This window comes from Phoxinus phoxinus (genome assembly GCF_949152265.1).
Source record: "Phoxinus phoxinus genome assembly, chromosome: 21".
Lineage (NCBI taxonomy): Eukaryota > Metazoa > Chordata > Actinopteri > Cypriniformes > Leuciscidae > Phoxinus > Phoxinus phoxinus.
The window spans coordinates 827,779-855,278 of NC_136896.1; the positions used below are offsets into that span (position 1 = coordinate 827,779).

General features: G+C 40.1%; 3 protein-coding genes across 8 annotated transcripts in view; 2 read left to right on the forward strand and 1 right to left on the reverse strand.

Moving 5' to 3' along the window:
* LOC306989044 (transmembrane protein 150A) overlaps positions 1-736 on the reverse strand; it is a gene marked incomplete at its 5' end in the record, with an annotated part of 8,067 nt that extends 7,331 nt beyond the window's left edge. Inside the window, one exon of the mRNA XM_079594363.1 lies at positions 588-736. Within this exon, the coding sequence (XP_079450489.1) occupies positions 588-736 (149 nt within the window). The remainder of the gene's footprint in view (positions 1-587) is intronic.
* Positions 737-5,763: 5,027 nt separating this feature from the next.
* On the forward strand, positions 5,764-12,365 carry uros (uroporphyrinogen III synthase). Of its 4 annotated transcripts, none has more exons than XM_079595377.1 (10): positions 5,764-5,863; positions 6,099-6,182; positions 6,256-6,339; positions 6,425-6,515; positions 7,774-7,845; positions 8,383-8,457; positions 9,035-9,118; positions 9,342-9,427; positions 11,711-11,809; positions 11,934-12,365. In XM_079595377.1, the coding sequence occupies exons 2-10, from the start codon at positions 6,108-6,110 to the stop codon at positions 12,054-12,056; spliced, it is 789 nt and encodes a 262-aa protein (XP_079451503.1). In that variant the 5' UTR covers positions 5,764-5,863; positions 6,099-6,107; the 3' UTR covers positions 12,057-12,365. The 4 variants fall into 4 exon arrangements, with proteins under 4 accessions (XP_079451503.1, XP_079451504.1, XP_079451502.1 ...); XM_079595376.1 differs by having other exon boundaries at positions 5,802-6,005; XM_079595378.1 differs by lacking the exon at positions 8,383-8,457 and having other exon boundaries at positions 5,793-5,863.
* Positions 12,366-12,832: 467 nt separating this feature from the next.
* mmp21 (matrix metallopeptidase 21) lies at positions 12,833-27,179 on the forward strand. Of its 3 annotated transcripts, XM_079594860.1 has the most exons (8): positions 12,889-13,107; positions 14,908-16,327; positions 18,183-18,322; positions 19,071-19,212; positions 19,633-19,890; positions 20,555-20,727; positions 24,856-24,907; positions 26,762-27,179. In XM_079594860.1, the coding sequence occupies exons 1-8, from the start codon at positions 12,964-12,966 to the stop codon at positions 26,770-26,772; spliced, it is 2,340 nt and encodes a 779-aa protein (XP_079450986.1). In that variant the 5' UTR covers positions 12,889-12,963; the 3' UTR covers positions 26,773-27,179. The 3 variants fall into 3 exon arrangements, with proteins under 3 accessions (XP_079450985.1, XP_079450986.1, XP_079450984.1); XM_079594859.1 differs by lacking the exon at positions 24,856-24,907 and having other exon boundaries at positions 12,833-13,107; XM_079594858.1 differs by lacking the exons at positions 24,856-24,907; positions 26,762-27,179 and adding an exon at positions 22,853-23,546 and having other exon boundaries at positions 12,924-13,107.
* Positions 27,180-27,500: the final 321 nt, after the last annotated feature.

The window sequence follows — 27,500 nt, forward strand, 5'->3', positions numbered from 1 at the left end:
AATTATGTATTCCTGCAATAAAAATAAATAAATAAATTAGGGCTGTCAAAAGATTAATCGCGATTAATCGCATTCAAAATAAAAGTTTGTGTTTACATAATATGTGTGTGTACTGTGTATAATTATTATGTATATATAAATACACACACAAGCATGTATATATTTAAGATTTTTTTTAATATTTATATATAATATAAACAATATAAATGTATATACAGTATATAAATGCAAATATTTCTTAAATATATAATACATGCATGTGTGTGTATTTATATATACATAATTATACACAGTACACACACATATTATGTAAACACAAACTTTTATTTTGAATGCGATTAATCGTGATAAATTTTTTGACAGCCCTAAAATAAATCAAATAAAGTGATACAATAGAACAGCTGGCATTATAGCGTGTGTGTGTGTTTGTGGAATGATGTGTATAATTGAGTTAACTGTGTGTGTGTTGTTAATGCGTGATGTGTTTTTAAGCATTGATGTGATGTATCTGTGTGTGAAAGACACACTTGCGCTGTGTGAGGAACAGAATGGACACACTAAAGCTCGTCTGCTGTCCGGTTTCTCACCTGAATAAAGCCAGACTGAGTGACCAGAGCATGAGCGGCGTCCGCAGGTCCAGCTTCTGCCTGTGCTTCATGAACACACGGCCCACATATATGACCAGCGCATACGTGCCGGACAGAGCGAACGCCGTTCCCCTGAAACACACTCTCATTATACTCACAACTCACCAAAACACTCACAGATGTTAGTTATGCAGGATATTACACAACAGAATGCAAGGAAAACTGGAAAGATGAGAATAAAAGTTCATTTATTTCAGTAATTCAACTTAAAAGGTGAAAGTAATATATTATATAGACTCATTACATGCAAAGTGAGATATTTTAAGCCTTTATTTGTTATAATTTTGATGATTATGGACAGATTATAAAAACCCCAAATTCAAAATCTGAATATTGTGAAAAGGTTTTCATAAGCTGCCATAATCATCACAATTATAACTAATAAAGGCTTGAAATATCTCACTTTACATGTAATGAGTCTATATAATATATTAGTTTCACCTTTTAAGTTGAATTACTGAAATAAATATTCTATTTTTTCCAGTGTCACCTGTAAATATCACAGAGGTTTTAAGTTATTTAAAAATAGAAATAATAAAATGTTAAGCATCTATATTTTATAACCCCTCCCATTTATAATATTATAAATCTAAAATTAGTTATTGTTACGTTACATTATTATATTATTCTTTATCTACCCACTACTGTAATATACTGTACTTTTTTTATTTGATTATGTAAGTTTAATGTAAAATAATCTATTTAATAGATTAATAACTAACTAGTAACTGTTTATTTTTACATTTATTACAGCATTTCATAAAGGTACTTATTATATTTCCACTTTTCTACGTATTTATTTTAATCTTATTTTATTTGACTTTATTTTCACAGAATGTCTCTAGATTTTCCACATACATAACAGCGTCTCTGTCCTGATCTAAACCATCAAATCAAAGATCTTGATGTCACAATCAGCCGAAAGGTCAAAGGTGAGCGACTCTGCAGTCCTTCACGTGAACCTGCTCTTATCACACACACATCTATTAATCAATCACAGCAGAATAGAGTCCACACACACACACACACACACACACACATTTTGTGTTCGTTGTTTATTAATGTATTTGTGATATTGTGATGAAAGGTCAAAGGAAGGTGATTCTCTGATGACTTTACTGCCTCACTTTAATGAGCAGGGAGTGTTTAAAGCAAACCACAGAATGCCTTTACTAACATACCAGTGTAATATTACACTTAAAGTAAAATACATGACAGATTAGATATATGACATATATTGCACAATACACATTTCAGGAAATGTATGCTATATTATTAAATAATGGGTATTATAATGTGTAGGCTATTATGTATTGCACATCATATATCTATTATAGTCTGTTGTGTCCAGCTTTTGCATGATAATACTCTTCATTTATGAGCGCACATCTGTATTATTACAACTCAAGATGAATCAGTGACTCAGTTTCGGCTCAATTGACTCACCAGGGGGCTGTTCCATAAAACAAGATTAGAATACAAGCCAGACTTATTTTGGTTAGTCAGACTTATTGTCGGTTGATTCTGTTTCATAAAGCAAACTTAAAATAGTTCAAACTCAGTTACCCTGGCAACATATGCTGGGAAACTAGCCTGGTCCAGGGCAGGCTAACTGTCAGGCTAAGCCTCAGTTGTTGCACAGATCCTCTAACACTGACCAATAGGAACACAATTACTGACAATCTCTCATACCATTATTTACCACTATAAGTCCAAAAATAAATATACAGTAAAAGAAAATCAACCTAAATAAGGCTACAATGATAAATTAGACAATATAGACCACAAACATATATTTGTCTGGGTTTATAACATATATTTGTCTGGGTTTATATATATAAATATATATATATATATATATATATATATATATATATATATATATATATATATATATATATATATATATATATATATACATATATATCCTACATGTTTTCTTTTCTTACTGGCTGAATGTTTTGTGATTTAATTAGATAGTTTTAAAAATGTATGAAACAGAACATTTAAAATAAATAATTACAAATGCACAGTATACATTTAAACTGGTAAGATGAATCTGAGCTTAGTAATTGCTATATTAACCTATATACACTTGATTTACCCCATTATAATAGTCCCTTTACAGTTATTTATATCATAAAAATATACTAAATTGTAGGTTTAAAATTCTAAATAAGGCACATCTAATGTCCAACAACCAATATTTTAGCATTTATATTTTATGTACTTTATTATGTCTTTCAATTCAAATACATTTCACAATTATACAAATGGACAGTTCCTTTAAAGACATAATATTTCCCCCCAATAAATCTTATTTTTCCTTCTACTTTTTTCTTTTGTGACAATACCCACCAACACATAAAAACAATTAGAACAACAACCATTAAGTACATAGTTAGACACTTTTACATATGACCAAAATCAAACATTCACATATTTATATCAAATTCTTATAATGACACATATCCTATTTGGCGCGCAGCAGCGCTCGTTCAATGTGAAGTTTACAGCAAAATTGAACTATTTGCACGACTTTCTAAGATTTTCAGATGGAGAATATTCCTGTGAAATGTAAGTTTAGCAAACACCATGTCTCAAACGCATAAAACAGCACAAAATATATGCAGTTTGGTGGTGGATCGATTTGATCTATGATCGACCTCCAGGGCTGCTTAAGAAACGCGTGCACACGCAGTTATCTAGACTAGATAAACCTGGATCAAATTAGTGGGATTGCGTGAACTTGAATTACCTTTTATGAAACCGCTTTAGCCCCAACTTATTTGTTAGGTTTATTCAAGTCGGGTTTTGGAGTTTAATCCCCGCTTTTCTTAGCATCTTTTATGGAACAGCCCCCAGTTCTGCTGAAACCATTCCAGCGCGACGCGATCATCAAACTGACGCTCGAAGTCAAACGCGTGGAGTGAATCGTTCATCTTCATCTTCATCTTCATCTTCAGGTGTGCGAATCTTCTGAGGATGAAGTGATGAAGGTGTTCCCGAAAGCAAACCGAAGAGGATCGGTGAGGTGAGCAACACCAGCACTCCTGTCCTGCTCAACTTCATAATTACACGCGCGAGAGGGAGGAGTCAGAGCGGCGAGCCCATCCAATCACAGTCGAAGGATCTGCATATTTCATAATACGGGCGACTAAATGTTTTATATTCATGAGAAAATATTTGTACTGTTGAATCTTGTAGAGCTTGAAAACATTGTGCAATCTTTGAATATTTTAAATTATGAATAATAAAAATAATGGAAGTCTAGACCTATGATCATGTACTTGTTTAAATTAAACCAAATCACTTACTAACCTTATCTGTGAATGGTTATTTTTTAAATCTAATAATATTTTAACTGAATCAATAATATATATACAGTATATATATATATATATATATATATATATATATATATATATATATATATATATATATATATATATATATATATATATATATATGAAGACTTCAGATACAAAAGCCTCTAAGTGCAATCTGAAATTTTCTTCTAGGATTATAATTTTGATCAAGTTTGTATGTTTATGTTCAGTTATTTCACTATTCATTACCTATTAATTGTCATTAAAGTGAAATTACTGAACTTAATATACGAGCTTGATAAAAATGCTCATTTTGGAAGAAAATTTCGGATGGCATTTAGAGGCTTTTGCATCTGACGTCTATATATATATGTGTGTGTGTGTGTGTGTGTGTGTGTGTGTGTGTGTGTGTGTGTGTGTGTGTGTGTGTGTGTGTGTTTTACAGTATTTCTCTAGTTTTTTTTTCTACTGATGCTTATTATATTTCCACTTTTTGACTTATTTATTTTAATCTTATTTAATTTATTTAATTTACTTATATATCCAATCAAAGTGTTGTATTAAGTAGAAAGCCTCTACCATCCTGAAAGGGGTTGAGAAGCATCCAGGCCAGTTTCCAGTTTCTCTCTCGGCTTTCTGACTGCTAAACACCTGAAACAACCCTGGCCTGTCAGCGGACTATACAGCACAATTCACACTGGCCAAAAGAAAGCCAACAAACATCAACAAACTCCTGCATTAGATCGTGGATTTAACACAATCTAATGCTGCCTGTCACTTATGCATTCAAGTCGAAAACACTATATGAAAAATGTGCATAGTTTTGCATATATTTATATTTTACATTATTAATATTAATATTTTACATATAATTTATGCATGGTATCTAACAAAGACATTTCAAGTCCCACTGAAGCACCTCGAAACGGGGAGCATTATTCAATGTGTTGGTGTAATTTCCACTGAAACAGGAAGACAGGGCGGGGCATATCAAACAGCCCCTCCCCTTTTTAAAAATAACTAATAGCGTTCGGCCATCACTCGGCCAGAGCCGTTGATCTCGGTAAAGCTGCAGTTTCCTCCTAATCTCCTCCATATCGCTTTAAAATACAGCATTCTGTGCAGAATGGGTCCGATACGTTTAATGGTCTGCGGCGACTCGATCACATGATCCGCCCTGTGCTACCCTGTCTCTAGACCGTGCTAACGTGACACTAACCGCTACCGTGTCTCTAGACCGGACCTAACGTGACACTAACGCGAAACAGACTTATTCTCCCCAACGGCAAGCATATTTACACTGTATGAATCATTCCCTATCCCCTATATAGTGCAGTATGTGCCATTCACCATGTAGAAAATTAATACAATTGACTGATTTCATCCGCAGCTTTAGAGTCTATTTATAATAAGGGGCGGAGCTTCAGATTCTAGAGAGCATTTGGTTGGACATAAAATCTGATGAGAAGCTGAAGTGCAGAGTGATGTCATCAAAATCATCGATCCATCCTGGCGGAAGTAAGAGACTGTAAATTTTGTCATTGTTTTGGAGCACACTAGCTTATAGATAACAGTAAGGCTAACATTCATGCTAAAAGACGTGATTTCATGGGGACTTTAAACCAGAAACATAATTTAAGCAATTCGGTTTATAAGGTCTTCATAAATTGATTGAAAAAATAAATTACCACTCCACCAATCTCCCGCAAATAACAATAATACAATTATTATTATTAAAAATGTTCGCGCTGTCAGGTCGTAAAGAGACTTTTATTTTGAAAAATCGCGCTGTTGTGTTTATTACGTCGCTGCTGCTTCCTGCTTCACCGCTATAGTTCTCATATAACAGTAAACATGCGGACAGATGCATGAACTCACTCGCTGCAAGTATGTTATGGTGTATTTCTCAACTTATATTAAGCCACAGTTCATTCATTAATCATTCAAACTCTTATTAGTTACACCCTACAGTCTATGGTTGTGCTACACACACACTGCATGTGTTGTCTGCGGTTCTCGTGTGTTATCAGTGAGTGACAGCTGCTGAATTCTGATGGGCGTTGTTGTATGATATACTGACTCTGAAGAAACTCCTTTATTAACATTGCAAACACTGTTTTAGTGGTTTTAGATGACTGGCAAAATGAAAGTGCTGCTGCTGAAAGAGCCGAGAGAGAGTGAAAATGAAGCAGACCCTTATATCAAGGTAATATTATAATAATAATATAATAATAATCATACAATAGCTTTGAGAGAGTAATATTGGGCTTTTATTCCAGGAACTGGCTTCATGTGGACATACAGCTGCTTTGATCCCGGTTCTGTCTTTCACGTTTGTGTCTCTAAATGAGCTTTCAGAGAGGGTGAGTTTTTGGAAATCTGTTTATGAAGTTGAATATGGTTTATAGTTTTATTAGATATGAACTGATTGTGTTTGTGAAACACCAGCTCTTTCAGCCCGAGAGGTTCGGAGGTCTGATCTTCACGAGTCCCAGAGCCGTGGAGGCCGTCAAGACGTGCTTAGACTCGCACACACACAGTGAGTCTGGAACACACACACACACACACACACACACACACACACACACACACACACACACACACACACACACACACACACACACACACACACACACACACACACACACACACACACACAGAATTTGGGGTTTTCATAAGCTATAAGCCATAATCATCAAAATTATAACAAATAAAGGCTTGAAATATCTCACTTTGCATGTAATGAGTCTATATAATATATTAGTTTCACCTTTTAAGTTGAATTACTGAAATAAATGAACTTTTGCACAATATTATAATTTTTCCAGTTTCACCTGTAGAAACATATAAAAGAGGGCTGGTATATTGTCTGGTATATATTCAGTTATATAATCTTAGGGGTTCGATTGCCAGAGGATGCATGAATTGAAATAAAATGTATATCTTGAATGCAGTGTAAATGGCTTTGGATAACAGCGTAAATGTTACTGTCTATAAGAGTTTAGTAAGTGCTCACGGAAAACTACTAAAGTTTCATCACTTTTTATCACTTTTGTTACAAGTTGACATTGAATTTATCTCAGTAAGTTAATGTTCACAGTGCACTAAATAATGTTCACAAATACAAATTTTGTTTTAAATAATGTGCATTAACATCAACTGAGATGAATACATCCGGTAGAGTCACTAATGTTCACTAATGTGAGAGACAGATGAGAGCTTATTATAAAGTGTTGCCTTTCTGTTAGGGGTGCAACAATATATCATGTCACAATATATCGCTATACAAAAATGCATTAATATGTATCGTGGATCGTTCACCCAAAATTAAAATTACTGTGTGTGAATTTTTTTACAGTTTTCAGAGATTTAGTGTCAGTACTACATTTAACTATATATAAAATGTTGAATATGATGTATAATAATGCAATGGGGGAATATTAGTGTCCTGATAATGTCTGATGTTACCAGTAAAAAGTGGCCAATATTATTTTAAATATATGTTGTCAGTGACAGAGATCAAGCATATTCATCTACAATAATTCAGTATTTTCATCTTCAGGATCATGAATATTGTTATCCTGGTGTCTCTATGGTCCTGTGCTTTGGGTTTCCAGCACTGAGTCCAACTCTATTCATTCACACACACAATGTTAATATCAAATCTAGCATTTTAATCAACAGTAATTGTTTGGTTAACATTTCACCGCATGTTCTGGAGTATCGCAGTAATATTGTGTCGTGAGTTCAGTCTCGTCACACACACATCCTCTTCCTCTCGTGTCTTCATCCTCCAGAATGGGCCGCAGTGAAAGACGAGTGGAATGCGAAGCCAGTTTATGCGGTTGGAAAAGCGACAGCATCTTTAGGTACGTGTCACTTCAGCTGAACACACACACACACACACACACACATACACCCGAAGGTTTCCTCGCAGGTGTTCGCTGGGATTCACACGTCGCTGTCGTTTCCCTGATCAGTGTTTTACGGTGAAGGAAGTGTGTGTGTGTGTGTGTGTGTGTGTGTGTGTGTGTGTGTGTGCGTGCGGCACACCTGCGTCCTGTCAGTAAATCTGCTCACACCTGAACGCCAGCTGTGCTTCATCATCTTCATCGTCACATGACCTGCTCATCATCCTCGTCTTTGTGCTTCTCTGGGCTTTAGTTTTTAAACAACATACAAATAGAGAGAAAATCAATTATTTTTTGATAATTTGTTAAGAACATGCCCAGATCATGTTTGAACTATATATATACACATTTTTGTGTTGTGCACTTTTGTGTTTTGTGTCACACTTATAAATGCAAAGTCAGATTTACAGAGTCTGCATCTTCCAGTGAAACTGTTTCAGAAAATGATGCCTTGTCAGTTGCAGGTTTTAATAGTTTTATTGTTGAAATGTTTAGTTGCGGATCTGGGTCTGTGTCCGCTGGGTGAAGAAACTGGAACCGCAGACTCACTCTCACTGCTCATCCTGCAGAGTACGACACACACACACACACACACACACACACACACACACACACACTGCTCATCCTGCAGAGTACGACACACACACACACACACACACACACACACACACACACACACTGCTCATCCTGCAGAGTACGACACACACACACACACACACACACACACACTGCTCATCCTGCAGAGTACAACACACACACACACACACACACTGCTCATCCTGCAGAGTACGACACACACACACACACACACACACACACACACTGCTCATCCTGCAGAGTACCACACACACACACACACACACTGCTCATCCTGCAGAGTACGACACACACACACACACACACACACACACACACACTGCTCATCCTGCAGAGTATGACACACACACACACACACACACACACACACACACACACACACACACTGCTCATCCTGCAGAGTACGACACACACACACACACACACACACACACACACACAAACACACACACACACACACACACTACCAGAATATAACACACTTTCTATAATATCTGGGTTTGCTGTATATGTGAGTGTGTGTTCATGTTGAGTGTGTGTTCATGCGCAGGAGAGAACCGAGAGACTCTGCCGCTGTTCTTTCCGTGCGGATCCATCAAGCGTGAAGTTCTGCCCACCGCGCTGAGACACAACCGTGAGTCCGTCCACACACACATCTGCACACCCTACTAAATGTAAAAATTTAATTCTATTTTACATAAGCATGAAGCTTTCTGTTTGCAATATGATGTTTCTTAATGTTCTGTTAAGATTATGGAGATTATGCAGATTTAACAGGTTTTATCACCCAAAATAACCCTGTCAATGAGTTGTTTCTTGTGTTTGAATCCGTGTGTGTGTTTCTCTGTGTGTGTCAGGCGTTCCTCTGGAGACTCTGAGCGTCTATCAAACTTCTGAACATCCGGACCTGCAGAAGAACATCACAGATTACTTCACGCAGCAGGTGCCAGATATTACCCAGATATTACACGGATATTACCCAGATATTACACAGATATTACCCAGATATCACACAGATATTACCCAGATATTACCCAGATATTACCCAGATATTACCCAGATATTACACAGATATTACCCAGATATTACCCAGATATTACTCAGATATTACCCAGATATTACCCAGATATTACCCAGATATTACACAGATATTACCCAGATATTACCCAGATATTACACAGATATTACCCAGATATTACCCAGATATTACCCAGATATTACACAGATATTACCCAGATATTACACAGATATTACCCAGATATTACCCAGATATTACCCAGATATTACACAGATATTACCCAGATATTACACAGATATTACCCAGATATTACCCAGATATTACCCAGATATTACCCAGATATTACACAGATATTACCCAGATATTACCCAGATATTACCCAGATATTACACAGATATTACCCAGATATTACACAGATATTACCCAGATATTACCCAGATATTACCCAGATATTTCACAGATATTACCCAGATATTACCCAGATATTACCCAGATATTACCCAGATATTACCCAGATAATACCCAGATATTACCCAGATATTACCCAGATATTACCCAGATATTACCCAGATATTACCCAGATATTACCCAGATATTACCCAGATATTACCCAGATATTACCCAGATATTACCCAGATAATACCCAGATAATACCCAGATATTACCCAGATATTACCCAGATATTACCCAGATATTACCCAGATATTACTCAGATATTACTCAGATATTACACAGATATCACACAGATATCACACAGATATTACCCAGATATTACCCAGATATTACTCAGATATTACCCAGATATTACCCAGATATTACCCAGATATTACCCAGATATTACCCAGATATTACCCAGATATTACCCAGATATTACTCAGATATTACTCAGATATTACCCAGATATTACCCAGATATTACCCAGATATTACCCAGATATTACCCAGATATTACCCAGATATTAGATATTACCCAGATATTACCCAGATATTACCCAGATATTACCCAGATATTACCCAGATATTACCCAGATATTACCCAGATATTACCCAGATATTACTCAGATATTACTCAGATATTACACAGATATTACACAGATATCACACAGATATCACCCAGATATTACACAGATATTACTCAGATATTACCCAGATATTACACAGATATTACCCAGATATTACCCAGATATTACACAGATATTACCCAGATATTACCCAGATATTACCCAGATATTACCCAGATATTACCCAGATATTACCCAGATATTACCCAGATATTACACAGATATTACCCAGATATTACCCAGATATTACCCAGATATTACCCAGATATTACCCAGATATTACACAGATATTACACAGATATTACCAAGATATTACACAGATATTACCCAGATATTACACAGATATTACACAGATATTACACAGATAATACACAGATATTACCCAGATATTACCCAGATATTACACAGATATTACACAGATATTACCCAGATATTACACAGATATTACACAGATATTACACAGATATTACACAGATATTACACAGATATTACACAGATATTACACGGATATTGAAGTTGTAAAGTTTTTAAACTCAAGGTAAATGTATTTATTGGGTACCTTTTCCCCCGAGTTCTGTGTGTTGGTGAAATTGTGCAAAAACCTCAAAGTCTTTTAAATGAGCATTTTTATCAGGCTCTTGTTTAGATTCAGTCATTTCACTTTAATGGCCATGAAAAGTTTATTAGTCAGTTGTTGAAATGCCTTATTTAAAAAAAATGTCCCTGATAAGAGTAAAATTAAAAACAAAAATGCTAATTTAAAAGAAAAAATGTCAGACGGACTTAGAGGTTTTTGCATCTGAAGTCTTCATTACATGTATTAAAATATATATATATATATATATATTTTAAACAATATAATTATATTTAAGTTAATATACTACAAGTAATGTTGATGGGCAGAATATTTAATAACCTTAAAACTTTGCATATTAAATTACATGTATAATTATTTAAATTTTATTTTAATCATATAATGGCATTCAAAAGGGTTCATTTATTTCTGTTTATAAGTGTAATAAAATTAAGTGTAGTTTTACGATGTACATAATGCCTATCAGGGGTAAAAAATTGGCACAGGTGTCACGAAGTGTGTGTGTGTGTGTGTGTGTGTGTGTGTGTGTGTGTGTGTGTGTGTGTGTGTTCAGGGCGTCCCTGCTAGTGTAGCGTTCTTCAGCCCGTCGGGAGTGACGTTCTGTTTGGACTTGTTGAAGAGACTGTCAGGATCTCAGCTGGAGCAGATAAAGGTGCGACACACACACACACACACACACACACACACACACACACACACACACACACACACACACACACACACACACACACGGTCTGAATCAGAGAATATAGCAGTGACAGAGCTGTGTTGTTCAGTTTGCAGCGATCGGCCCCACGACGGCAGACGCGCTGGAGTCTCACGGACTGACGGTCAGATGTTGTGCTGAGAAACCCACGGCTAAACACCTCGCCACTGCCATCACACGGGCCCTGCAGTGACCCCTGACCTCTGACCCCTGACCCCTGACCTCTGACCTCAGACCCTCAGCCAGAGTTTACGGATGCTTTGCATTGGCAAATATTTGCCAGTATATGGATATTAGATATACATCATGTTTTTAAATGAACTTTTAATATCTATCTGTATTAGTAGGAAGGAAGAAACATTTCATGCATCAGTTTATCAGAATCATCATCATCATGTTTTACACTAAATATTGTTAGTAGGAATCTCCTTATTGATGTGTTTAATGTTGAATGCAAGTGACATCAGTGTGAGGTTATCAATGTGAACTGGTGATTTAAACATTATTTTGTGCTATGAGAAGTGATACTTTGATGGAAGATGCTTTATAAAGTGCAGTATTTAAGAAATAAAATATATATAATATTCAAGTGCATATTCTCAATGTTGATGGGCAGAAATTTAAGTTTTAAATTTTAATTATTTTAATCATTTTAATCATAATAAAGTGGACATTCTCCTCAATGTTGATGGCAGAATTTTAAATAACTAACATTATTTTTCATTACATGTATAATTAATTTTATTTAAATCATATCATTTAAGTAATGCACGAAATGCGCGCAGGTGTCATGAGTGACGGGCGCGCGCTCAGGTGTGCTCCTCTCGGGCAGGTGTGAGTCGCGCGCGCGTGCTTCTCGGGCAGGTGTGAGTCGCGTGGCTTCATGTGCAGCTGAATGAAGGTGTCGGTGTTCAGTTTCTCCCCGTATCTTGTTTTTGGGTGAAATAATCCTCCGCTGTTTCGCACAGAGGCGCGAGCGCGTGAGGTAGTTATTAAGACACGCCCCCTCTATAACCTATAGACATTATAAACCGCGTGTCGAGTTCAGTCACACACACACACGAGTCTCACTCAGTCTCAGTGCTGGACAGACTCTAACGATGCTGGTCGCGATCCGGCTGATCTTCATCCTCTGGATCTTCATCTTCATCCGCGCAGAGAAGATCTTCCACAGCAGAGATCATTCAGATGTGCTGATCGACATCCATCAGGCTGAGCTCATCACTGACACCGACACAGCAGAGGTCTGTCTATCTATCTATCTTTTATTTTTTATATCATTTATTTATCCAGGTAAACTGTTAGAGAACATCTTCTCATTTACAAACATGACCTGGCCAAGAGGCTACAGGAATAAATAGAAACGTACTGTACATAGTCATTCACATAATAACACATAGAACAGGCGATAATAAATAAATAAAAAGTAGAGAGAGAGAGAGAGAGAGAAAGAGAGAGAAAGAATATAGTGCTTAAGTATGTGTGTATAGATATGGTTCAGTATTATCAGCAGGAACAAGAGTCAACTATGTTGTTGTGGAGGTTCTGCTTAAAGGTGGAGATTGGGATCAGAAACTTAAGTTTCAGAGTATTAAGTAAGGTCTTTAAGTAAGGCATTACGTCCAACGGTAGTAGAAATAGGAGGGGTACTAAATTGAATACGATTACTTGATCTTGTGTGATAGGTGTTATGAGTAGCATGAAAAAGAGATGACAGATAGATAGGTGTCTTGCCCAGGATTGTCTTGTATATGAAGAAAAACCAATGATGGAGCCGCCGGGTATGAAGGGAGGGCCAGCCCACCAGTTTATACAGGTCACAGTGATGAGTGTGAAAGGGGGCATTAGTGGCAGAACGGATGGCTGTATGATCGAGTGTATCCAGTTTTTTTAGGGCTGTGTTTGGTGCCATTCTGTAGATAATATCGCCATAGTCCAAAATTGGCAGTACTGTCATCTTAACGAGGGTGCATTTGGTAGCATGAGTAAAGGAAGCTTTATTGCGGAAAAGAAGGGCTAGTCTTGCTTTGACTTTAGTTTGAAGGTTATTGATGTGTGTAATGAATGACAGGGATGAATCCAACCAGATGCCTAGGTATTTAGGCTATATGTTTCGACATACTCCAGAGCCATACCGTTCATGCAGGTGATTGTAGGTAGAGTCTTGGTAATAGGTTTTCGGCTAAAAAGGATACATTTATATATAATACGGAGGTGAAGATTGTCAAAGAACTGCTCTATGGAGGTGAAGCTAAGTTGAAGACTGGCAGCTGCAGAAATGAGAGAGGAACCAACTGGTTCCACTGAGTACAAAATGGTATCATCTGCATAAAGGTGAATCGCCAGCAGCTCTGGCTATATCATTGATGTAGATAGAAAAAAGGATTGGGCCCAGGATAGAGCCTTGAGGCACACCTTTAGAGATGATAAGTGGGTCTGATATGATGTTTTCAACCTTCAATTGCTGGAAAGGGTTGGTGAGATAACTGTCAATCCAATCACAGCTAGAGGTGGACAGACCAATACAAAGTATATGTAAAAGTATCCTATGGTCTGTCTGTCTGTCTGTCTGTCTGTCTGTCTGTCTGTCTGTCTGTCTGTCTGTCTCTATCTATCTATCTATCTATCTATCTATCTATCTATCTATCTATCTATCTATCTATCTATCTATCTATCTATCTATCTATCTATCTATCTATCTATCTATCTATCTATCTATCTATCTATCTATCTATCTCTCCGTCCATCTCTCCATCTCTCCGTCCATCCATCTCTCCATCTCTCCGTCCATCTATCAATCTATCTACGGTATCTGTCCGTCTATCTAGTTGAGTAAGTGTCCATCTATCCGTCTCTTCGTCCATCTATCTGTCCGTCCGTCCGTCCAGTAAGTATCTATCTGTCTATCTGTCTATCTGTCTATCTGTCTATCTGTCTATCTGTCTGTCTGTCTGTCTGTCTGTCTGTCCAGTTGAGTGATGTAATGCTAAGTAGGTTTAGTTATTGACCTATATTGATTTCTGCCTCTTTCTGTATTATTTCAGGTGTTTCTGTCTAAGTATGGGTTCATTAAAGCAGGAGACGGTGACGATCCTCAGATCTCAGCAGAAGCTTCGGGTGATGTGGACATCAGTCTCTCTCTGGACCTGCAGGAGGGCGGATCCACATCGCATGATCTCCAGTTCCTCACGGCGCTGAAGGACTTCCAGAGGCTCAATGCTCTTCCAGTCACAGGTGTGTTTGATGACGCCACCAAAGCAGCCATGAATAAACCCAGATGTGGCGTCCCGGACCAGGACGAGGAACCGGATTCTTCTGAACACGACACTGCTGAGCCCAACAGCACCACAACACTCGATCACACTGATGCTGATACATGGACATCCAGTAATACTGAACCTCCTGTGAGGACGAGACGGCACCTGGCAGCGCTCCTGAAGAGCAGGAGGAGGAGAGATGCCGGCGAGGGGTCGGGACGCATGCCGTTCTCCAAGAGTCTCCAGAAGAGCAGGAGGAGGAGAGATGCCGGCGAGGAGTCGGGACACATGGCGTTCCCCAGGAGTCTTCAGAAGAGCAGGAGGAGGAGAGATGCCGGTGAGGAGTCGGGACACATGGCGTTCCCCAGGAGTCTTCAGAAGAGCAGGAGGAGGAGAGATGCCGGTGAGGAGTCGGGACACATGGCGTTCTCCAGGAGTCTCCAGAAGAGCAGGCGGAGGAGAGATGCCGGCGAGGGGTCAGGACACATGGCGTTCCCCAGGAGTCTTCAGAAGAGCAGGCGGAGGAGAGATGCCGGCGAGGGGTCGGGACACATGTCGTTCCCCAGGAGTCTTCAGAAGAGCAGGAGGAGGAGAGATGCCGGCGAGGCGTCGGGACACATGGCGTTCTCCAGGAGTCTCCAGAAGAGCAGGAGGAGGAGAGATGCCGGCGAGGCGTCGGGACACATGGCGTTCTCCAGGAGTCTTCAGAAGAGCAGGCGGAGGAGAGATGCCGGCGAGGCGTCGGGACACATGGCGTTCTCCAGGAGTCTCCAGAAGAGCAGGCGGAGGAGAGATGCCGGCGAGGCGTCGGGACACATGGCGTTCTCCAGGAGTCTCCAGAAGAGCAGGCGGAGGAGAGATGCCGGCGAGGCGTCGGGACACATGGCGTTCCCCAGGAGTCTTCAGAAGAGCAGGCGGAGGAGAGATGCCGGCGAGGCGTCGGGACACATGGCGTTCTCCAGGAGTCTTCAGAAGAGCAGGCGGAGGAGAGATGCCGGCGAGGAGTCGGGACACATGGCGTTCTCCAAGAGTCTTCTGAAGTGGCGTCTGATCGGGGAAGGTTACAGCAGTCAGCTGTCCATCGATGAGCAGAAGTACATCTTCAGACTCGCCTTCCGCATGTGGAGTGAAGTTTCCCCGCTGCAGTTTGTTGAGGACGTTCACTCTCCTCTGGAAGACATCGACATCAGACTGGGCTTCGGGACAGGTCAGTTCATCTAAAAAGGAAAGGGGTTGATTATGATTTGAAGGGATAGTTCACCCAATAATGTAATCTCTGTCTATAATGCATTATGTGAATGCTAGGTCAAAGAGATGTGTCTTTAATCTAGCTTTGAACTGACAGAGTGTGTCTGCTTCCCGGACAATGTTAGGAAGACTGTTCCAAAGTTTTGGAGCTAAATAGGAAAAGGATCTACCGCCAGCAGTCGATTTTGATATTCTAGGTATTATTAACTGGCCGGAGTTTTGAGATCGCAGTAGACGTGAAGGACTATAATGCGTTAAGAGCTCGCTCAAGTACTGCGGAGCTAAACCATTTAGTGCTTTGTAAGTGATCAGCAATATTTTAAAATTGATATGATTTTTAATAGGCAGCCAATGCAGTGTTGACAGAACGGGGCTAATATGGTCATACTTCCTGGTTCTGATAAGAACTCGAGCGGCTGCGTTTTGAACTAGCTGTAGTTTGTTTGTTAAGCGTGCAGGGCAACCACCCAGTATAGCATTACAAGTCTAGCCTTGAGGTCATGAACGCATGAACTAATTGTTCCGCATTTGTCAATGAGAGCATATGGAGTAATTTAGATATATTTTTAAGATGGAAAAATGCGGTTTTACAGATACTAGACAGATACTTCAAATGAAAGATTGGTATCAAAGAGCACACCCAGGTTCCTAACCGACGACGAAGACTTAACAGAGCAGCCATCAAGTGTTAGACAGTACTCTAGGTTATTACGTGTGGAAGTTTTTTGTCCAATAATTAGAATCTCTGTTTTTTCTGAATTTAGTAGTAGGAAATTACTAGTCATCCAATTTTTTATATCAGCTATGCATTCCGTTAATTTTGTGAATTGGTAAGTTTCGTTAGGTTTTGAAGAAATATACAGCTGAGTATCGTCAGCATAACAGTGAAAGCTAATTCCATGTTTCCTAATGATATCTCCTAATGGTAGCATATACAGAGTGAACAGCAGCGGTCCTAGTACTGAGCCTTGTGGTACGCCATACTGAACTTGTGATCGATAAGACATCTCTTCATTCTAATCTGTAATCATATCATTAACTATTAGCGCTTTTGAAGTTAGAGATCGAATATTCAGCAACCCAAGCTTTATCATTTGGCTCTATGTGATGGGATTTATCTGGCCTTGGTGACGTGAGGCCGCTAGCAGACGGTCGGTTAAGCCAGTCTGTCTGCTTCCTGACCTGAGCCCCAGATTGTCATGTTTTATCTCTAAGACTATGAGCCAAATTACTAGAGAGAAGAGCAGCACCATCCCAGGAGGGATGAATACCATCTCTTTTCAACAGGTCAGGTTTGCCCCAAAAACTTTTCCAATTGTCTATGAATTCTATATTATTCTGCGGACACCACCCAGACAGCCAGCCATTGAGTGAACACAATCTACTATCTCATCACTCCTGCGAACAGGAAGGGGGCCAGAGCAAATTACAGTGCTTGACATCGTACTTGCGAGTTCACACACCTCTTTACTGTTAATTTTGGTGATCTCCGACTGGCAGAGTCTAAGCTAAAACTTCACACACACACTCTGGGGACATCAGAGACTTATTTTACATCTTGTGAAAAGGCCATTATAGGACCCCTTTTATATCTGTCATTAATTACTCATCAAATGTCGTTCCAAACCTGTAAGACTTCCATTCCTCTTCTAAACACAAATTAAGATCTTTGTGATAAAATCTGAGAGATTTCTGTCCCTCATTGACAGCCTATGCAACTACCACTTTGACACTTCAAAAAGTTGATAGGAAAACGTGTTTGATTCTCATATTGTGAACTCTGTGGTAACTGAGCCCTGTGCTGCCCCCTACAGGCCGACATCTGGGATGCTCTCAGCGGTTTGACGGCGCGGGCCGAGAGTTTGCTCACGCGTGGTTCCTCGGAGACATTCATTTTGATGATGATGAACATTTCACTGTCCCAAACACGGGCAACGGGATCAGTCTCCTGAAGGTAACGTGAGAGCATGCGCTACACTACAAAAGCTCAGAGAAACCGGACTAGGCTCACTTATGGTTAAAGTCAGCATGAAACTGAAGTCACTCATCTTTTCTTCCCTATTGTGTCGTATATCTGAGTGAAACGCTTCTGGATCAAGAACAAATGTAGAGTGGGGCTTAATTTAGCATTTTTTGCATTTATATTTTGCCTTATGCAAATGCATAATGCAAGATAAGGCAAAATATAAATGCAAAATACAAATGTGAAATATGCAAATGCATAATGCAAGATATTTCACATTTGTATGTTGCATTGTGCATTTACATATTTTGCATTTATATTTTGCAATTTGCTTATTTTGCATTAGTATTCTGCATTATTTTGCATTGTGCATTTACATATTTTGAATTAATTAGCATTTTACATTTGTATTTTGCAGTTTGCATATTTTGCATTTGTATTTTGTAGGGCGGTATTTTTGTATTTTGTTGATTTTTTTTTTTTTTCTATCTTTTTTTTTTCTTTGGGGAATTGATTGGATGGTTGTGGTTTGCTATTGGCTGATCTCATGTGAGTGACAGGTTGCCCCGCCCACATCATCAGAGAAGAGATGCTGCAAAAGAGACATTTTTGATGTTTGATGATTAGGATACCTTTGGTGTTTCATCCAGTGTAAAAGTAGCAGTGATTTGATAAAACATCTGCTCACTGATGCACTCAGTGTGTCTGTGTGTCTGACTGTGGTGTGTGTTTGGTTCAGGTAGCGGTTCACGAGATCGGGCATGTTTTAGGGCTTCCTCACATCTACCGGCCCGGATCCATCATGCAGCCCAGTTACCTTCCTCAGGACGGGGGCTTCGAGATCGACTGGATGGACAGAAAGTCTATTCAGAGTCTGTACGGTGAGAACGGAGATCACATGCTTTATTTCTCCAGCGCTTCATACAAGACAGATCGTTTCACAGCAGCTTCTCACGGATAAACCGGAAAACTATGATCAATGATGCAAACGGGATTCAATTCTGCTATAAACCGCTCTAGAGAAAACACAGTAGTGTCGTTCTTCAGCTGAAGTCCATTCAGTGTTGATTCAGTTCAAGTGTGTAAAGTCCATTAAATACATGCAGATCATATCACACTAAAATCAACAGGGTGAAACAAATTAATTATATTTTTATTATTATATATATGCATTGAAAATGACTATCAATCAAATTGACATTTATGCTTCTGGCAGATGCTTTTATCCAAAGATAAAAAATATTCGTTTTCTTGAAGCATAAGTATAATTCTAAGTGTTCTGTGTGTGTTTTGTGCGTCAGGTGTGTGTGCGGGCCGCTTCAGTACCGTGTTTGATTGGATCCGGAAGGAGCAGACGCCGTACGGTGAGGTCGTGGTGCGCTTCAACACATACTTCATGCGGGACGGCCTGTACTGGCTCTACGAGAACCGTAATAACAGAACGCGCTTCGGGGATCCGGTGGCGGTGCCGGTGGGCTGGCACGGACTCCCTTCCGGTGGAGTGGACGCTTACATCCACGTGTGGAACCGCAACACAGACGCGGTCTACTTCTTTAAAGGTGTTTATTCACTTCCAAAAACACTAATAAAGATGCATCGTACATAGAGATTAAGCATGAGATTATATGCATCTCCTCCCTAAAAAGAAAGTTTCGTGTGTGAGCAGTAAACACTGTACTTTTGCAACTGTACATTTTGCATTAATTGTGCATTTGCAAATTTGCATTATGTATTTACAAATTTGCCTTATTGTGCATTTACAAATTTGCATTATTTTGCATTGTGCATTTACAAATTTGCATTATTTTGCATTGTGCATTTACAAATTTGCATTATTTTGCATTGTGCATTTACAAATTTGCATTATTTTGCATTGTGCATTTGCAAATTTAGCATTTGTATTTTTAATTTTTTTGCATTTTGCAGTTGAATATTTTACATTTGCATTATTTTGCATTGTGTATTTATAAATGTAGTATTTTGCACTGTGCATTTGCTTATTTTGCATTGTGCAGTTACATAATTTACATTTGCATTATGTATTTGCATTTTGCATTATACATTTGTATTGCATTGAGCATTTGCATATTTTGCATTAGGCATTTTTAATTTCACAATTGTATTTTGCATGGGCCTTGATCACTTATTATTGGATTGAATGAATTAGTCATCAATGTTTTATGCTCCAGAATGCATCTAGAGTTTGTCATGTGTTGTTCTCAGGTGTGCAGTACTGGCGTTATGACAGTGAGAATGACCAGGTGTTCTCTGAGGACGCTGACGGACACTCGTATCCTCGTCTGATCTCTGAAGGCTTCCCTGGTGTGTGTGGACCAGTGGACACTGCTTACTACGACAGGAGAGACGCTCATATCTACTTCTTTAAAGGCTCACAGGTAACGGCCGCTCGTGGTTTACTATTACATGTTGCATTTTGACAATGCAAGATGAAAAAGTTGTTTGATCAGAGTTTATTAGCGATAGTAATTGCTAGATTACGTGCCACAATATATTGCAATACAAAAATGCAACAATATGTATCGTGGATAGTGAAAAAATATATTGTAGATAGTTCACCCAAAATGAAAATTACTGTGTGAGGAAAAAAGACTATTCATTTACACACAATATAATATCAAATCTAGCATTTTAATCAACAGTACATTTTTTGTTTACATCTTACCATATGTAGTTAATGTGTAATATGTAGGAGTATCGCATTAATACAGTATCGTGAGTTCAGTGTGGCGAGATCAGTGTGGTGAGTTCAGTGTGGCGAGATCAGTGTGGCGAGATCAGTGTGGCGAGATCAGTGTGGTGAGATCGGTGTGGTGAGATCAGTGTGGTGAGATCAGTGTGGTGAGTTCAGTGTGGCGAGATCAGTGTGGCGAGATCAGTGTGGCGAGATCAGTGTGGCGAGATCAGTGTGGTGAGATCAGTGCGGCGAGATCAGTGCGGTGAGATCAGTGTGGTGAGTTCAGTGCGGTGAGTTCAGTGCGGTGAGTTCAGTGCGGTGAGTTCAGTGCGGTGAGTTCAGTGCGGTGAGTTCAGTGCGGTGAGTTCAGTGCGGTGAGTTCAGTGCGGTGAGTTCAGTGCGGTGAGTTCAGTGCGGTGAGTTCAGTGCGGTGAGTTCAGTGCGGTGAGTTCAGTGCGGTGAGTTCAGTGCGGTGAGTTCAGTGCGGTGAGATCAGTGTGGTGAGATCAGTGTGGTGAGATCAGTGCGGCGAGATCAGTGTGGTGAGATCAGTGTGGTGAGATCAGTGTGGTGAGATCAGTGTGGTGAGATCAGTGCGGCGAGATCAGTGTGGTGAGATCAGTGCGGTGAGATCAGTGCGGCGAGTTCAGTGCGGTGAGATCAGTGTGGCGAGATCAGTGCGGTGAGATCAGTGTGGCGAGTTCAGTGCGGTGAGATCAGTGTGGTGAGATCAGTGCGGTGAGATCAGTGTGGCGAGTTCAGTGCGGTGAGATCAGTGCGGCGAGATCAGTGCGGCGAGATCAGTGCGGCGAGATCAGTGCGGCGAGATCAGTGCGGCGAGATCAGTGCGGTGAGTTCAGTGCGGTGAGTTCAGTGCGGTGAGTTCAGTGCGGTGAGTTCAGTGCGGTGAGTTCAGTGCGGTGAGTTCAGTGCGGTGAGTTCAGTGCGGTGAGATCAGTGCGGCGAGATCAGTGCGGCGAGATCAGTGCGGCGAGATCAGTGCGGCGAGATCAGTGCGGTGAGTTCAGTGCGGTGAGTTCAGTGCGGTGAGTTCAGTGCGGTGAGTTCAGTGCGGTGAGTTCAGTGCGGTGAGTTCAGTGCGGTGAGATCAGTGTGGTGAGATCAGTGTGGTGAGATCAGTGCGGCGAGATCAGTGCGGCGAGATCAGTGCGGCGAGATCAGTGCGGCGAGATCAGTGCGGCGAGATCAGTGTGGTGAGTTCAGTGCGGTGAGTTCAGTGCGGTGAGTTCAGTGCGGTGAGATCGGTGTGGCGAGATCAGTGTGGCGAGATCAGTGTGGCGAGATCAGTGTGGCGAGATCAGTGTGGCGAGATCAGTGTGGCGAGATCGGTGTGGCGAGATCGGTGTGGCGAGATCGGTGCGGCGAGATCGGTGTGGCGAGATCAGTGTGGCGAGATCAGTGTGGCGAGATCGGTGTGGCGAGATCGGTGTGGCGAGATCGGTGTGGCGAGATCGGTGTGGCGAGATCAGTGTGGCGAGATCAGTGCGGTGAGATCAGTGTGGCGAGATCAGTGTGGCGAGATCAGTGTGGTGAGATCGGTGTGGCGAGATCGGTGTGGCGAGATCAGTGTGGCGAGATCGGTGTGGCGAGATCGGTGTGGCGAGATCAGTGTGGCGAGATCGGTGTGGTGAGATCGGTGTGGCGAGATCGGTGTGGCGAGATCAGTGTGGCGAGATCGGTGTGGCGAGATCGGTGTGGCGAGATCGGTGTGGCGAGATCGGTGTGGCGAGATCAGTGTGGCGAGATCAGTATCGTGACATGAGTGTATCGTTACTCTATAGTAATTGCACAATATGAATGTCCAGGTGTTCCGGTTTGACGTGCGCAGGAACCGCTTGGCCTCTTCTCCACGACGGCTCTCCGAGGTTTTTCCTGCTGTTGTTCCCGGGAATCACCCGATCGGTCACCTGGACGCGGCGTACTTTTCATACACACACAACAGTGTGTTCCTGCTGAAGGGCTCGGGCTTCTGGCGTGTGTCGAGCGGCAGAGATCGCAGACGAGGAGCTTCTCTCTCGACGAACGTCCTGTTGCCCCGCAGAGAGCTGGACCAGCAGTGGTTCGACATCTGTGACGTACACACAAGCTCTCTGAGAACCGCTCGCCGGTGATCGTGTGTGTGTGTGTGTGTGTGTGTGTGCCCCGCAGAGAGCTGGACCAGCAGTGGTTCGACATCTGTGACGTACACACAAGCTCTCTGAGAACCGCTCGCCGGTGATCGTGTGTGTGTGTGTGTGTGTGTGTGTGTGTGTGTGTGTGTGTGTGTGTGTGTGTGTGTGTGTGTGTGTGTGTGTGTGTGTGTGTGTGTGTGTGTGTGTGTGTGTGTGTGTGTGTGTGTGTGTGTGTGTGTGTGTGTGTGTGTGTGTGTGTGTGTGTGTGTGTGTGTGTGTGTGTGTGTGTGTGTGTGTGTGTGTGTGTGTGTGTGTGTGTGTGTGTGTGCGCCGCAGAGAGCTGGACCAGCAGTGGTTCGACATCTGTGACGTACACACTAGCTCTCTGAGAACCGCTCGCCGGTGATCGTGTGTGTGTGTGTGCGTGCGTGCGTGCGTGCGTGCGCGCGTGCGTGCGCGCCCCGCAGAGAGCTGGACCGGCAGTGGTTCGACATCTGTGACGTACACACAAGCTCTCTGAGAACCGCTCGCCGGTGATCGTGTGTGTGTAAGCACATCTCCAACACAAAAAAAATCATGCTTTGGTAAATCTTATGCAATAACAAGTATAATGACATAATCTTGTCAAAAAATTAATTGTTGTAACTTAATGTTGTAATTGAAAGTTTAAATTATTACTTAGCATAATTAAGACATACTAAGTCATAATTATGGGATAAAAAGTCATAATTATGACACAAAAAGTTGTTAAGACATTAAGTCATAATTAATACTAAGTCATAATGAGATAAAAAGACAATGTACAGTAATATGACAAAGTCAAAATTATTTTTTTAAAGTCATAATTGTGACTTTTATTTTATAATTCTGAATTATTATGTCTTCATTATTTCAGAATTTTGTCATTATTAAGACATACATACTCCCCCGGTTTCACAGACAAGGCTTAATCTAGTCCCGGACTAAAACGCATGTTTGAGCAGTTTTAACTGAAAGCAACGCTTAAAATATCATGTCAGTGTTTTGTGTCAAGATTCACATCAGTAATGTTTTCTTTTCTTTCTAAGGCACGTTTATAAAAGCTTCTTAAATGTCTTAATCCTGGATTAATCGAAACCCTGTCCGTGAAACCAGGCCTTTAAGTCATAATTATGGGATAAAATTCATAATTATGACATTAAAAAATAGAAAATATGATATAAAGCCAAAATTATTAACATTGTCATAATTACTACTAAGTCATAATGAAATAAAAAGTAATTCAGTCATAACTTTGACTTTTTTTTTATGTCATAATTATGATTTACCAAAGCTTGATATATTTTTTCTTATTTGGAGGAAATGGTCTTCCATATCCATATATCCTCTAAATCTGGGATTCCCAAACCGTTCTGTCAGCCAGAGGCGTCACTAGGCCCTTTTTAGGGGGGCTTCCCCCTAAACTTCTGCCTAGCCCCCCTAAAAATGTGTGATTCAGTGTAGGCTACACAAATTCGTGTTCCCTTCAGTCTTGTTATAATTAGATACAGCGCATTCTTCATCTTTAATCCGTAGCGGCGCCGAGCACAGCGCACGTCAGAAACAGGGTGTGTGTGTGTGTGTGTTCATCTGAGCCTCATTGGTCTGTCACTGCTTGTCAATGTCAGAATATTTTAGATGACCAATCAAATCAAAGTAGGCGGGCTTTATGTTCACAGACGCTGCTGAGTGACTCAACGCTTCAGTTTACGGTCAAGTGCGAGATTAGATGTAAGTAGCAAAACTAAACATTTCATATTTTAATTTTTTTAGGTCATAATGTTAAACGAATGACAAAAATAATCAGGCAAACTAATAAACTTTTGTCTAATTTCGCCATTTTGAACTGAAAATAGGCCTATGTAACGTGACTCGTCATGTATAGTTTACTGTCATTGTGAGGGGACAAGAAACATTAACAAAGCTGTTTTTATCATGTTAGGCACAAGATTAATAATGAATGTGTACATGTTGAGAATGAATATAATACAAGTTGTAGCCTTCAGTTAAATAAAACAAATCTCAGGTTTAGGAGGGGAAGACGAGATGAGGAGACTGAGAGAAAAACAAAGAGTGATGGAGATGAGGAGAGAGCAGGTATTGACAAATAATCTACTGCCCGCTAACATTGTTTTAAATATTTCTTATCCTATGCTATGTCGTGATTCTTATTTTTAACCTCCTAACAACCTCAAATTTAGGACCTCTTTGATTATAAAGGCCTGTCTACAGCCCTGTATTAGGCATAAGATCAATAATGAATGTGTAGCCAACATATTGTGAATTAATTTAATAAAGTTAGTTACCTATCTTTCCTAGTCGCTTTCAGTAAATGAACGCGTCTAAGAAAATGATTCATAAATCAACCTATCAGCTGACCCCATGTTTACTTTCTTCACTGACAGACAAAAATGAAAAGCCTATCAGCCAAAGCTCAGGTTTAGGAGGGGAAGAGTCAGGGCAAGAGAAACACAAAGAGAACAAGAGTGCGATGCTGATGAGGAGAGAAATGTAACCAGCTGCACACTCACATGGTTTTAAACCTGTTGTTATCTAATTTTGTTGGCCTTCAAAACATCTTAAAGGACAAGTTCGGTATTTTACACTTAAAGCCCTGTTTACAGATCGTATCTGATGAAATAGAACGGTTAAGATTAAAATTTGGACACATGCTCCTGTCCCGAGAATTTTAGGTTTATTTCGTCGTCGTCCCCCCCCCCCCCCCCACCGGTTGTCTGTGCACTGGAAGATTCCTTCCTAAAAACACATTAAACTTTCTTTTATAAAGACGTGAAACTCGCCGAGTGGTCAGGGGTGTTCACTGATATGCGCACTCAAAAATTGCTGAAAAAGATGCAACAGGTTTTATCGTAGTGTTTGTCCAACTCCATTGACTTGTATTGAATGTGTTGTGTGAGGTACGGTATTCCTCCGCCGCTGCTTCTTCTGCTTCTTCTGTGTATTCAATGAAATGCCAGCGGTTTGCGTGCAATTGGCAAAGGTGCATTATCGCCACCAACTGGGCTGGAGTGTCTATTATTCAAGCTCTCAACGGAAGAATCACGGGTGTGACGCGTTTGGCAAAATAGGTCCACAAAAGCGAAATAAACCTAAAATTCTCGGGACAGCAGCATGTGTCCAAATTTTTATCTTAACCGTTCTATTTCATCAGATACGGTCTGTAAACAGGGCTTTAAGTGTAAAATACCCAACTTGTCCTTTAAAGCACATTTCCTCACATTCGGGACCTCAGTGGTTATAAAACCCTGCCATATGCATGTTAATGAAACTAGTTAATATAAGCATTAGACCCTAAATTAAAGTGTTCCTTTTTGTTTTTTAAGTTTTTTTATAAACCCTCATTGGGCTGAGCGCCCCTAAAATGAGAATCCTAGAATCGCCCCTGCTGTCAGCCACAGGAAAACTCAATGTTTCAATAATTTAACAATACATTCACATGATGTTCACAGACATGCAGGTTAACAATTGTTTTATTTGTATTTTCATTTTAGAAATTATTTATTTATATTAATTTGACAATTGTATGATTGAATTCATGATGGCAGAACTGCATGTTTCCTGCAGATCATATCTGAACATGAACAGATGCACATGATATTTGAGAGCTGTCGTGAAGAACATTTTCAACTTGTTTTCAGTGACTGTGTGTTATGATATTTGAGCACAAAATCACTGAAATAATTCACATAATTCTGTGTTAGGTGCATATTTATGTCAATCGACCTGTATGATTCAATGCAACACAATAATCGACAAAAACATGTATTTATTTACAGTTTGCTGGAAAATTGCTCCCATATTTAACTTATTTATTATTTGTTTGTTATGAATATGAATAAACGTGTGGATGTTTTATCTTGAGTCATTTATCTGTAGCCTTGACATTAAAAAATATGCTGTGTTGAGAGGAACAAACATGAGTCTTCATATTGTTTCTAAATATCTAATGACAGCGGCTTTCAGTTTAAATTCTTCACTAATACTGAACCTGTCAAACTGATATTCCCACACACACACAGACACACACACAGACACACACACACACACACACACACACACACACACACACACACACACACACACACACACACACACACACACACTCTCTGCAGATGTCCTGTGGAATCCAAATCAAAGGTGTCAAGACATTGAATAATAATTAATTTAAGTTGAATGGATTTCCACTGATGTGTTATATCTGCTGTGGAGATTCTGTTTATTCTTGACATTTGATAGCAACAGGCTTGAAACTAATTAGGATATAATTGCATTCCAGTGTTGACGTGTAACCGTGGAGACCTGA